Genomic DNA, 11359 nt, shown 5'->3' on the forward strand with positions numbered 1-11359 from the left:
AACCAAAAGTTAGCATCACAACTATTGCAACTATACCTACAGTCACCCAGATCTTCATAAAACGATGAAATACCTGAGCGACAAACAAAGAAAGGTAAGAAATATAATCAGAACTATAAGACAACACACTAACAAAGTAAGAAAAATAAGACACCTTCAGAGTTGAAAACTCCAAGAAAATTATCTACATGAAATTGATAAATACCATTGCCAGAAACAGTTGACTGTAAGTGGGATCCAATATTAGTTGCTACAATTTAAAAGAAGATAATCAAAATCAGCTTAGTACAAAATACAATCACAAAACTTAATAGCTACTAAATAACACAAATGTTGCATTAAAAAATACACTCACCATCTGAAACAGCTTGAGAATCAGATTTTGGTAACGATACATTAGAAATTTCAACACCCACTGAACCACTTTCAGAAGTCCCGTAATCACTAATAACGAAAGACGACTGAACAAATGATGAACTCGCCATACGATTACGATACCTCAACATATTTCGAACCACAATTTGTCTCGAAGACACAGAAGACGTATTCGCAACAAAAGCACCATGTTCAACATTCTCAGTCTAAGTACCAACATCAACCGATATTCTTTTTGACATTTTTTTGGAGGCATTATACTAAAGTTAACTTCGAAAACAATATCTACTTATGTCACAAACCACTAAAACACATTAACAACTACCTTAAAAAATGCTATTCAAAGTACAGCATATCACATTATGAACATAATAAGCGAAACTCAATAAGTTTCTTCTACAAAACACCACCTCAAAATAAAACCCAACGTTAAACTTTTACACATATTTACACATCTATACAGTTTTTAATCTAACAAATTTACACAGTTCAGGGTTTAATAACAATTTACTTGATACAGAATCTCATTATCTACTCACAAATCAGGTTATGTGAGGCAGATGAACGAACTTCTAATCAAAGAATGCGATAATTGATTGGGATGTTTGTTCATTTTACATTTATATAAACCGAATAGAACATATCAAATAACGAAATCAATTCTACCAATTGTGAATTTTTAAACACAAATAGGGCATATCAAATAACAAAATCAAACATCAGATTTGATAATTGAAATCAAGGATTGTTCAATTATAACAAACAATCGGACAGAAACAAAACATACAAACATGAAAAATCACAAAGTTGAAATCAACACCATAATTCATGAAATCAAAAAAATAAGAAGTTCAAAACTTTTACATAACGAAACCCTAGAAATCAAAATTGGTTCAAGAGTGGCAGGGGCGAAGATGGTATGGGGCAGGGGGCGGGCGCCCCTGTGGATTTTTTTTTTCAGTGTAAAAATTTTGGGTTTTTCGACTTTGCCTCCGGTGGATTTTTTTTTTTGCCCCCAAACCTACATATTTTGCCCCAAAACCTTCAAATTTTGCCCCAAATTCTCCAACTTTTGCCCCAAAATCTTCAAATTTTGCCCCAAAATCTCCAACTTTTGCCCAAAAATCTTCAAATTTTGTCCAAAAAAATTGCTACGGTTAAAAAAAAATTTTTTGCCCCCGGTGAAAAAAATCCTAGTTTCGCCTCTGAAGAGTGGTGATGTATAACCTTACGATCGTGACTTTGAAGATGATAAACATGTTAACCGGACTAAAACATGATTGGTGTTGACGGAATTTGATCAAATAAACAGCGTGATCATTTTCACTATCGAGTTGATGTTCCACATCGTAATGTAACCATAAACCAATGTTCACGATCTTCTAAATTGAATCTTTTAATGATCTTCCGATTGAAATCCGGCTGAATCTGCAACGCTGCTTAATTTTCGATACCATGTTGTTATGATTGAAAAATAACAACAAAATTAAATTGAATATGCATTTTTCGTGTATGTGAGAGGGTTCGATTGATGAGAGGATTTTGGGAGTTTGAAGAATTGTGTGTCGATCTGCAAATGAAGTGAGATGAAAAGAACCCTAAATTTTGTTTTCCTACCCGTGTAATTTTGGCCAATGAGGGATATTAAGGAGAATTTATCTCCTAATCTGATACTTTTCACGTGATTAGTAGAGAGATTTGAAATGAATGGGTTAGATGATAGAATTAATTTTGGATGGATGGCTAGGATGTGATTTGAAGTGGACTTATCACTCATTTAGTACTTTGTTATTAGTGTAAGAGAGATAGGTTAACAATTAGAATTAGAATGTAAGATTATGATTACTACACAATGAATACTTGAAATGAGCTATGATAACACAGATAGATTACATTCGCCACGAAAATGAAAACCATATTACAACCAGGGGCGAATGCAAAGCATAGGAAGTGGGGTCCTAGGACTCCATTAATGTATAATTTTTATTAATAAATTATACCTCAAATTGTATAGGACACCACTAAATTTATGATAGGACCCCATAAAATTTTAAAATTAATGGTTTTTTTTAGAAGAAAACGTATCTTTCTGGGATTTTTTTTTTTACAAAGTACTACTCAAATTGTTTAGGACCCCATAGCATTTTGATTCTAGAATCGCCACTGATTACAACCGTTGTCGGTGTCACACTCCTTACAAAATCAAGATTAACACTTTATAATCATATATACTAGCTTAAGACCCGCAAGATTTGCGGGTTTTGTCAATGAAAATTAAAAAATAAAATATATTATTTGTGAGTAGGTCAATAAAATCAACCAAAATTGTGTCTAATAAAAAAATGTAGGCAAAACATGAAGTCGAATAAATTTGTGGATATAATTTAAGTATTATAAAAAGACTGATTATGAATAAAGTTCAAACTGATGATAAAGAAAAGATAATTGTCAACTCTACATCGGATATTTAGTTGTAGTCTAATTTTTTGATAATAGACCATTATCCATTAGCTAATATTTCTCTGACGAATTTTTCATAGATTACTCAATGCTTTGAATCGTTTGAAATAATCATTTAGTTTCAACACTGAAGGAGCATATTTATTTTCTGTAAGTACACTTTGCACCTCATTTTAAAATCTTTTCATAGAGTTTATCACCCGAACATAAGAAACATAACAAAATATTATATTTTACTTTTTCCATGTAACCAATGATCATATAGATATAAAGTGTATTTTTTGATTTATCTGTTCCATAAAATCTATTAGAATGATAAATTTTCCTGTTAAAGTATACATATGGCTTGCAAAATTTGTTATAGCACAATCATCACATTTATCTATTATTTATTGTCCGCGAACCATCTTTAGTGTCAGATTGACGTCTCTAGTAACAAAATAAAATTTTCAAAAATGTGAATGAGGCGTTATAACAGTTACATTTGAATTTCAATGAACATAATAAATTAATATAAAAGTATTTTATTCAAATTGTTAATAGAAAAAAGACTTTAAAAGATGTTTACGACAATGTTAAAATTGTCAAGATCTTGGAAGAGCATGTTGTTTACGACAATGTTGAAATTGTCAATATTGGAAGAGCCTAATAAAAGACTACTTAATGCGATTAATCTAATGAAGCATCCATTAATTGTTAACAACGTCAATGTTGTTTGTCTTATCTCGAGTTATGTTTGATTGCATGTGGGTCAAACAGGTCAAATATATACAATCTCTTTCATTTAATACCGAAATATTATATTTTATATATTTTACAATGCATCATATTTAATATTTAATATTTATACCAAAATATTACAAATGTACGATTGACCCATGCCAAAACTTATTAACTACAATTTTACGCCATTAAACAATACTTTTATCATAAAACATCTAAAAATGAGATTGAAACACAACCCAAATAAACCAGTTTGTAAGTAAATATGTTAAATAATAAGCTCTAGGAAATAAATAATAGAATGACCAAAATTGAATAAAAACACAACAAAGTTCCAAAGGCTTAGTCTGTCTCCATCACCTAAACAAACCAAGAAATTCATTACAGCAGAAAGAAAATGTTATTTCAAATAATAATTTCAAGTTCGGTTTTTCTACGCTTAGTCTGTTAAATCATAGATAGACTGTGTTACTAAACACAGTTTTAATAAGCTAATAACAAACCTTAATTATGCACCCAACATCCTAAAGTAGTAAAAAGACACACTTTCTGAAGAACCTGTTAGTGTTTTGCTACGGCCATTTATAAATATTTAGGAATATAATAATTGCAAATAAAACCGTGCTTAGGAACTTACACAGTGACTTGAAAATTCATTTTTTACCACCTACAGTCATACCAAAAACAAAACATTAATATGGCAACATGCCGTATTTCCACCTCATATTTATGTTTAGGGAACAATAGAAGTCTAAGAAAATACTATAACATGTAAGAGTAATAAAACCATGCTAGCTGCTAGTGGCTAGTGGTTAGTGGTGCCAATAATTGGTATATATTAACTATATACCTTCTTCAAATGATTGAGATCGTCCACAACATACGCTACCGTCCCATCAAACTTTTCAACGGATGTCTTACCCATGCCAGCTCTTAGTGGTATCATGTAATCCGGTGTAGGCTGCTTATTCTTGAAGTTTTGATTGGCCAGCTTATGCAACAACGGTGTTGACCGCAGATGATCATATTCAACCTACACTGGGCTAAACACCGAAACTAAAGTATAAAAAATTATTTTAAACTATATGTATTATCACATTTATTTATTTTATCAATCAAAATTATACTAAAAGTTTGGTTGTCATGTATATTTGAATGTTTGCTTAACCAGCTTATACAACAATGATTTTAATAATATGATCATATTCAGCCTAATGAGAGCCAAACACCAAAACTAAACTATCTAAAACCTACTTGAACTATTGGTTCAAACTAAGGTTTATTTATCACACTTGGTATTCACAAGGAGTTAAGAGGTAACTTTGGGTGTCAAATTGCCTCGTAATCAAGCTTTGTATTAAATGATTTGGAAACTGTACACTCATGAATGTTGGTTGGTTTACCTAACTTCGATGGCTTGTAGATTTTGTTGTTGCGAATGGTTCCTGAGAGCACATAAAGAATATTTGATTCTACATAGTTTTACCTCACATGAAGTTTTACCTCACATGACTTGTGTAAAAAACTTAAATTGTGTTTTCAATCATAGCATGTACACGATAAATTTCCAATTAGAGTTCAGACATATACTCAAACTTACAATAATTAATTGGTCAGAATCAATGAATTAGTTCTTACTTGAGAAATGAAGTGATCATTCACACCATCAGCATTGAAGCCACTAGGGTGTGCAAACTGCCTTCTATTATTCTAATATTGCAACTGTAATAGAGTAATAGATTTACATAAATCACGAACAGGTTGAAATGCCCCTATAAAATTGCCTAGAGATTGAATATGACTATTATAATCATGAATAGGTCAAACCAAATTATATTTCTATTGAAAAGGAAGAAAGAAAGAAGAAAAACTTAATAATTTTGCAGTGTTTCCTATCAAGTCAACTCGACTCATTTCAACCATAACCCAAAAAAATGCCCATTTGAATCAAACTCTTTATACCGCTTACTCAACCTACCTAATTTGATACCTCTATGATATTCCACAAGGGTCAAACTACAATATGTGATGCATTTTCATACCTGCGAAAGAAGTTCAGAAGCCACAACACTAACCCTATACTGAGCAAATTCTACATGGTGCTTCTTTTAGGAAAAAAAAAGTTTGTAGTGTATTTCATTGGGCCCACAGGGTTCAACCATAGGATACTCCACAAAGTCTAGACGAAGAAGAACGCATCCAAAATTAGTTGAAAAATAGAAATCAGAATGTTAGAAATAACCATTTCAATTTTCTTCAAAGGATGATAAACCTAATGATAAAACTATACCTAAAAAACATTTCAATTTTCTTCAAAGGATGATAAATCTAATAATAAAATTATACCTCTCATGTCGATTGTGGAAAAAATGAAATTGTGTGAACCCTAATTGCATCTTAGCTGTCATCGGCGAGATTGTGCGAACCCTAATTGTATCGGACTGAATGCTTTGAAGATATAAAATTAGGGTTAATACGTGTATTAATCACCGTTCTTCATCACCTGATTATTGTTTCTAAAATTATTGTTATGCATCTTTAACAACGAACAAACCGCAATTTTAATTGGAGATGGAACGCGATTTCGTGGTTCCTCTTTATGATTTGGTAATGGATGATTAGTAAGAGGTCCGATGCAGGTGTGTTTCATAGTTTGAATGGTATTGTATGAATGTCGCAAGGGTGAGAAAGGTAGGGTTTCATAGTTTGAATGTCGTAAGCGGAAGGTATTGTCTGACCCTTGATTTCTGGACTTTCTTCCGTGTGATTAAGGGTAAAAACGGAAGTTTAGAAGCTAATTTTGACTTATTGCTCAATAATTATAATGGATGGTTAGATGAGGGGGGTAAGGAAGGTCTTTTTATTTATCCAATGGTTGAAATCAAAAGAAAAAATTAATAATATCTCAATTAAGCTTTTTTTTTTAATTTTAATGTATAATGTAGATGTAGATGTAGAATGTAGATAGATGTAGATAATCAATAATCAAGTAATCAAATCAATTGAGAATGGCTTGGGATTAGGTTCGGATATGATGTGTCAGCCTCGGATTGGTTAGATTAAGTTGGGGAATTACTTTTGACTCCTACCAAAATATTAACCTCACGCTCTTTTGTTTTCTACACCACTTAATTTTCCTCTTCTACAGTTATTCTTCAAAAAATAAATAATAATAAATAAATAAATAAAAATTGTAACCAAATAGGATTCATCATGAACTTACATGGATTGATTTGAATAAATCCGGTGTATCGATTTGTGAATGATTAAACAAAAAAACAATACCAGTAGATTTGAAATGTAATTAATAAAAGACTTAATTACGTCAAAGTTCTGCATTTTTTTCATCCTGGGCCCTAAAGTATTTTTCTTTAAACCTAACCCTTAAAGTTATGATTTCGTTTCATTTTGGTCCCCAGGGTTAACTTCCATTAACTCAATACCATTATTACTGGATCATACGTGGGCAATTTGGGCAATGTAGTTTTATAATAATAAACCTAGAGATGCCGCCTAATTAAAACCCAAACTCACGTATAAAGTTCCAGACTTTTCATCTTCGACCCACATTCACGTAAACAAACCTTATCAAACAAACCCTAGTATCTTCAATCCAATGAATCAACCCATGGATGTTCCAACGTACACAATACGAGCTGAATATGCAAGCGTGGATACAAAATATTTGGATATTGTATATTGTAAGTTTTCTTTTATAATTTAATTGCTACTGTTTCATTCCCAATGGTTTAGTATGCATGCATGTACCTGTTTAAATGCTATTGTTTCATTCAGTAGCCGAGTTGTATTTGGGTTGAGCCACCCTCAACCATCCATCTGCTATATACTCCGTATTACATACATGGCCCAACTTGTATATTAAGTTTCAATGCCTCTCCAAATCTTAATATGACATAGATATCGGATATATTTTTATATATAGCATGTCAATATTGTATACAATAGATTTAGATATATTTAGCATGCATATTTCTCCCATATTACCAGTGATGTTATTTTAAGGTTTTTTTGGTGTTACTATGCAATTTTTATTGGTCTTACTATGCAATTTTTACCTGTTGCAAATGCCTTCAGTTTAACAACAATGATGTTATATTCATATACTGCCTACTAGTATGAATTTATACTGAAGACCCACTTGTATGCCCCACTAGTACATTTATAGCTGTGCACATTTGTGTGACGCATACTAATATATATTGCAAAACTTTAGTGTACGTTTTTGTTAATAGATTCATATACTGCACACTTGTGTATATACTGCCCAAATTGTATGACCCACTAGTATATATAATGCGCAAATTGTATGACCCACTTGTATGTCCTGTACAATTTTACAGTTTAAGACCAGTTCAAAATAAAGACATAATTACCCTTGGTTATTAATCACGTGACAAGGCCCCAATGGATTGGAGTTAACAGATGTTAGCACTGGGGACCAAAATGAAACGAAATCATAACTTTAAGGCCTAGGATGAAAAAAAAGGAAAACTTTAAGGACCGATGACGTTTTTAAGTCTTAATAAAAAAAAATTAAGTACGATTCAATGAAATGATATCATACTTATCCAAAAAATGATTCCTATTAAAAGTAGAAAAAGGGGGATGATTCTCACACACACTTTTTTGATCTTCACACATCAATTTTAACCTTTTACTCTTTTAATAATACTCAATTGGTGTGTGAGGATCAAAAAAGTGTGTGTGAGAATCATCCCTCGTAGAAAAAACATAAATTTACTTTCTTTAATAGCAATCAAACACCATGTATAAAGTTATAACCAAGATTTTATCTTCACGATTAACTAAAGTGATAGATAAAATCATTTGTAAGGAATAAACCACTTTCATTCTGGGGGAGGAAAATTTTAGATGGCTCATTAATATTAATTGAAATAATCGGATAGTATAAAAAATACAATAAGGTGGTGTTTGTTTTCCTGTCTGCAGACCTTATTATGTCTTATGTCTGCGCGCCCGCAGACGTTTTTACTGCAGACAGTTTATTTTTCTGAAGACATAAGATAAAATTATGTCTTATTATGTCTGCAGCCTCGCAGACTTAGAAATGTGCTTCTAAGTGCTGCAGACAGAATTAAGTTATGTTGCAGACCTAAAAACAAACAGTCTTCATTATTCAGCATACAGACCTTCAGACCATATCTTCTTTACAGACATGGTCCGCAGATCTTCAGACAAAAACATCTTAAAAAACAAACAGCACCTAAGAAGTTGTTGATTGTTAAAGTGGATTTTGAAAACACATATGATATGGTAAGTTGGGACTTTTTGGATTACATGTTTGATCTTCTTGGTTTTGGAGTCCAACCAGAGAATACGCGGAGAAGAGAGGGTTTCGACAATGCGATCCTTTAAGCATTTTTTAATTATCTCACTGTTATGGAAGGGCTTCACTTATGCATCAAAGAAAAGATAATGGCAGACAACTTGAGGTGTGCTACGATTGGTAACTTGCCGGTGTCCATATCTCACCTTTTTTACGCGGAAGATGCCATCTTTATATCTAATTGGTGTAGGGATGACTTGGATTGCTTTCGGGTGTTGAATTACTTTTATAATTGTTAAGTTCCCGTAATCCGTTATTAATGACCTTGAAGCCATCCGTGCTAATTTCTTTTGGGGTACTTCTAATGGTGTCAATAAAATGCATTGGGTTAGATGGAATCAAGTGCTTAGTTCTTTTGATTATGGACGTCTTCAAGTGGGAAGTTTACCTGCGTTTAATCGATTGCTTTTTATAAAGCGGATTTGGAGATTTTTTAATGAGTCGTCTAGGATGTGGTCTTCGGTGGTTAAAGCTATTCACGGCTCAAAAGCAGGGATCGATGGTACATCTTTAAGTGGTATGAGTACATTGTGTCATATTGTGAAATTATATTGGAAGCTTAAGCAAGATGAGCTACTGCCTGCAAATGCCATGCGCGTGAGAGCAGGAAACGAGTTGAATACTAAACTTTGGTCAGATAATTGGCTCGGGTACAACTGTTTGAATTGTAAATATAGTAGGCTATATCATATAGAAGTTCATAAAGATGTTATCATATTCGATCGGGTATATCCGGATGGTTGGAAATGGGTGTGGAGTCGTGCAAACATAGGACCACGTAATTCGACTATAAAGTACTAGATGGATGCGATTAGTCCCACACAAAGTTAACATCCTTATCTAGAGAGTCGCGTTAGATAGACTTCCAACTACGTTATATTTTTCCAAGCGAGGAATGGAGATCGAAAATATTGATTGTGCTCTTTGTAGTGCAGAATAGAATCTACGGATCACATATTTTTGGGTTGCGACATGGCTAGAGAGGTGTGGCATAGACTTATGGTGTGGATGGATGTCCATTGGGTGGATGTTCCTTACTGGTGTGAATTGGTCACCTCGTTTGATTCTTGGCAATCATCGACCGAGATCAAGAACAGGTTATACGTGATCGTTGCAACGCCAAATTGGCACATTTGAAGGTATAGAAACGGTATCAATTTTTGCTTCGACTTTCATGAAGAAGGAGTCGCTCTTCGATTCAATCCAGAATTTATCTTTTAATTAGTTTTCAAATAGAAGTCAATGTAATTTAAATTGAAACGAGTGGCTTGTAAGGTCGTAGTAAATTGTAAGTTGTAATTTTTTTTTTTTTTTTTTTTTGCTCTTCCTAGCTGCTAGGGTGGTTGGTTTTAATAAAATTTCTGTTGTTCGAAAAAAAAAATAACTAGAATGACTTTCAAACCAAAACAAAAAAAACTCTATTTCAATGTAATTTGCATACAAATTAAAAGCTATAATGACTATATAGAAAATTGCAAGACCCTGAATTTTATGCATCATAAAGTGTTCTTGAAAGTGTCTGTAAATGTGTGCATCATAAAGCGCCACTAAAAGTCTACCTTAGGCCGCGCCGCGGCTATGTACTAGAGCTGATGGTTATTCCTTTGCAAACTTCTGTCACCAATTTACACTTAAGGCCGCGCCGCGGGCTTGGGAGCCGCGACGCGTCTCAACACGTGGTCTGGAGCTGTCAAACGACTTTAAAGGGGTTAAATGAGGGGCAAAGTGGAAATTTCTCTTATAGACGGTTTTGAGACCACAAATCTAGCCAAACCTCATCCACATCCTCATTTCATCTTGTCCTCTTCATATCAAACTCTCTCATCTTTCTAGAGAGGAAACCCATTTATAGAGAGAAAGCTTTGATTGGAGAAGAAGAAGCTTGAATCAGGTGAAGGTGCAAGAGTTAAAGTTGTTCCTTTCATCCCTAGCTACGTTTTAGTTGTAGTGGTAAGTCACAAATCCAAATTTCATTGTTTAAGATTCTTGTTTGAGTTTCGGGTTTGTGCTAGTTAGGGTTATAAACCCCACTTATTGTTAAATTTGGGGGTTTTGAGTATGGTTAGTGTGTGTAGACTTAATTATGGTGGGTTTAAGGTGACCAATTTGGAAGCATTTGTCATGGTTTGGGTGTTAAATCACTAGATTGTAAGTTTGTTAGCGAAGTTGGTGTTCTTAAGAACATGTTTGCTAGTCAAATTTGGGTGTTGACTTTGATTTGGTGTCAAAATAAGTTTTGAGTCAAGTTTTGGTGAATCAAGTGTGTAAATACTTGATTTAGGTATTAATTAGTGTTTTGAAAATATAATCACTAGCCGTTAGTGATTATGAGCGTTTTTGGGACTTATGTCAAAATGGGTAAGTTGATCGGGTCGAATTTGGTAATGACACAAGTTTTGATCAAATGGATGTTTAAACAATTATGTTAAGTGT

General features: G+C 33.1%; 1 protein-coding gene across 1 annotated transcript; it reads left to right on the forward strand.

Annotated features, from left to right (window-relative positions):
• The first annotated feature begins 9244 nt into the window (after nucleotides 1–9244).
• Nucleotides 9245–10264, forward strand: LOC139841184 (uncharacterized). The gene is made up of 3 exons (XM_071831414.1): nucleotides 9245–9720; nucleotides 9862–10023; nucleotides 10258–10264. Exons 1-3 carry the CDS (start codon nucleotides 9245–9247, stop codon nucleotides 10262–10264), a joined length of 645 nt encoding a protein of 214 aa, XP_071687515.1.
• The last annotated feature ends 1095 nt before the right edge of the window (nucleotides 10265–11359 follow it).

The sequence above is a fragment of the Rutidosis leptorrhynchoides genome, chromosome 4 (assembly GCF_046630445.1).
Source record: "Rutidosis leptorrhynchoides isolate AG116_Rl617_1_P2 chromosome 4, CSIRO_AGI_Rlap_v1, whole genome shotgun sequence".
NCBI lineage: Eukaryota > Viridiplantae > Streptophyta > Magnoliopsida > Asterales > Asteraceae > Rutidosis > Rutidosis leptorrhynchoides.

What these genes read in the sequence shown, in the direction of transcription:
- LOC139841184 (XM_071831414.1), top strand. Translation starts at nt 9,245, where the DNA reads ATGCATTGGGTTAGATGGAATCAAGTGCTTAGTTCTTTTGATTATGGA. An exon ending in CCACGTAATTCGACTATAAA is followed by an intron (nt 9,721 to 9,861) that starts GTACTAGATGGA and finishes TTTGTAGTGCAG; the next exon opens with AATAGAATCTACGGATCACA.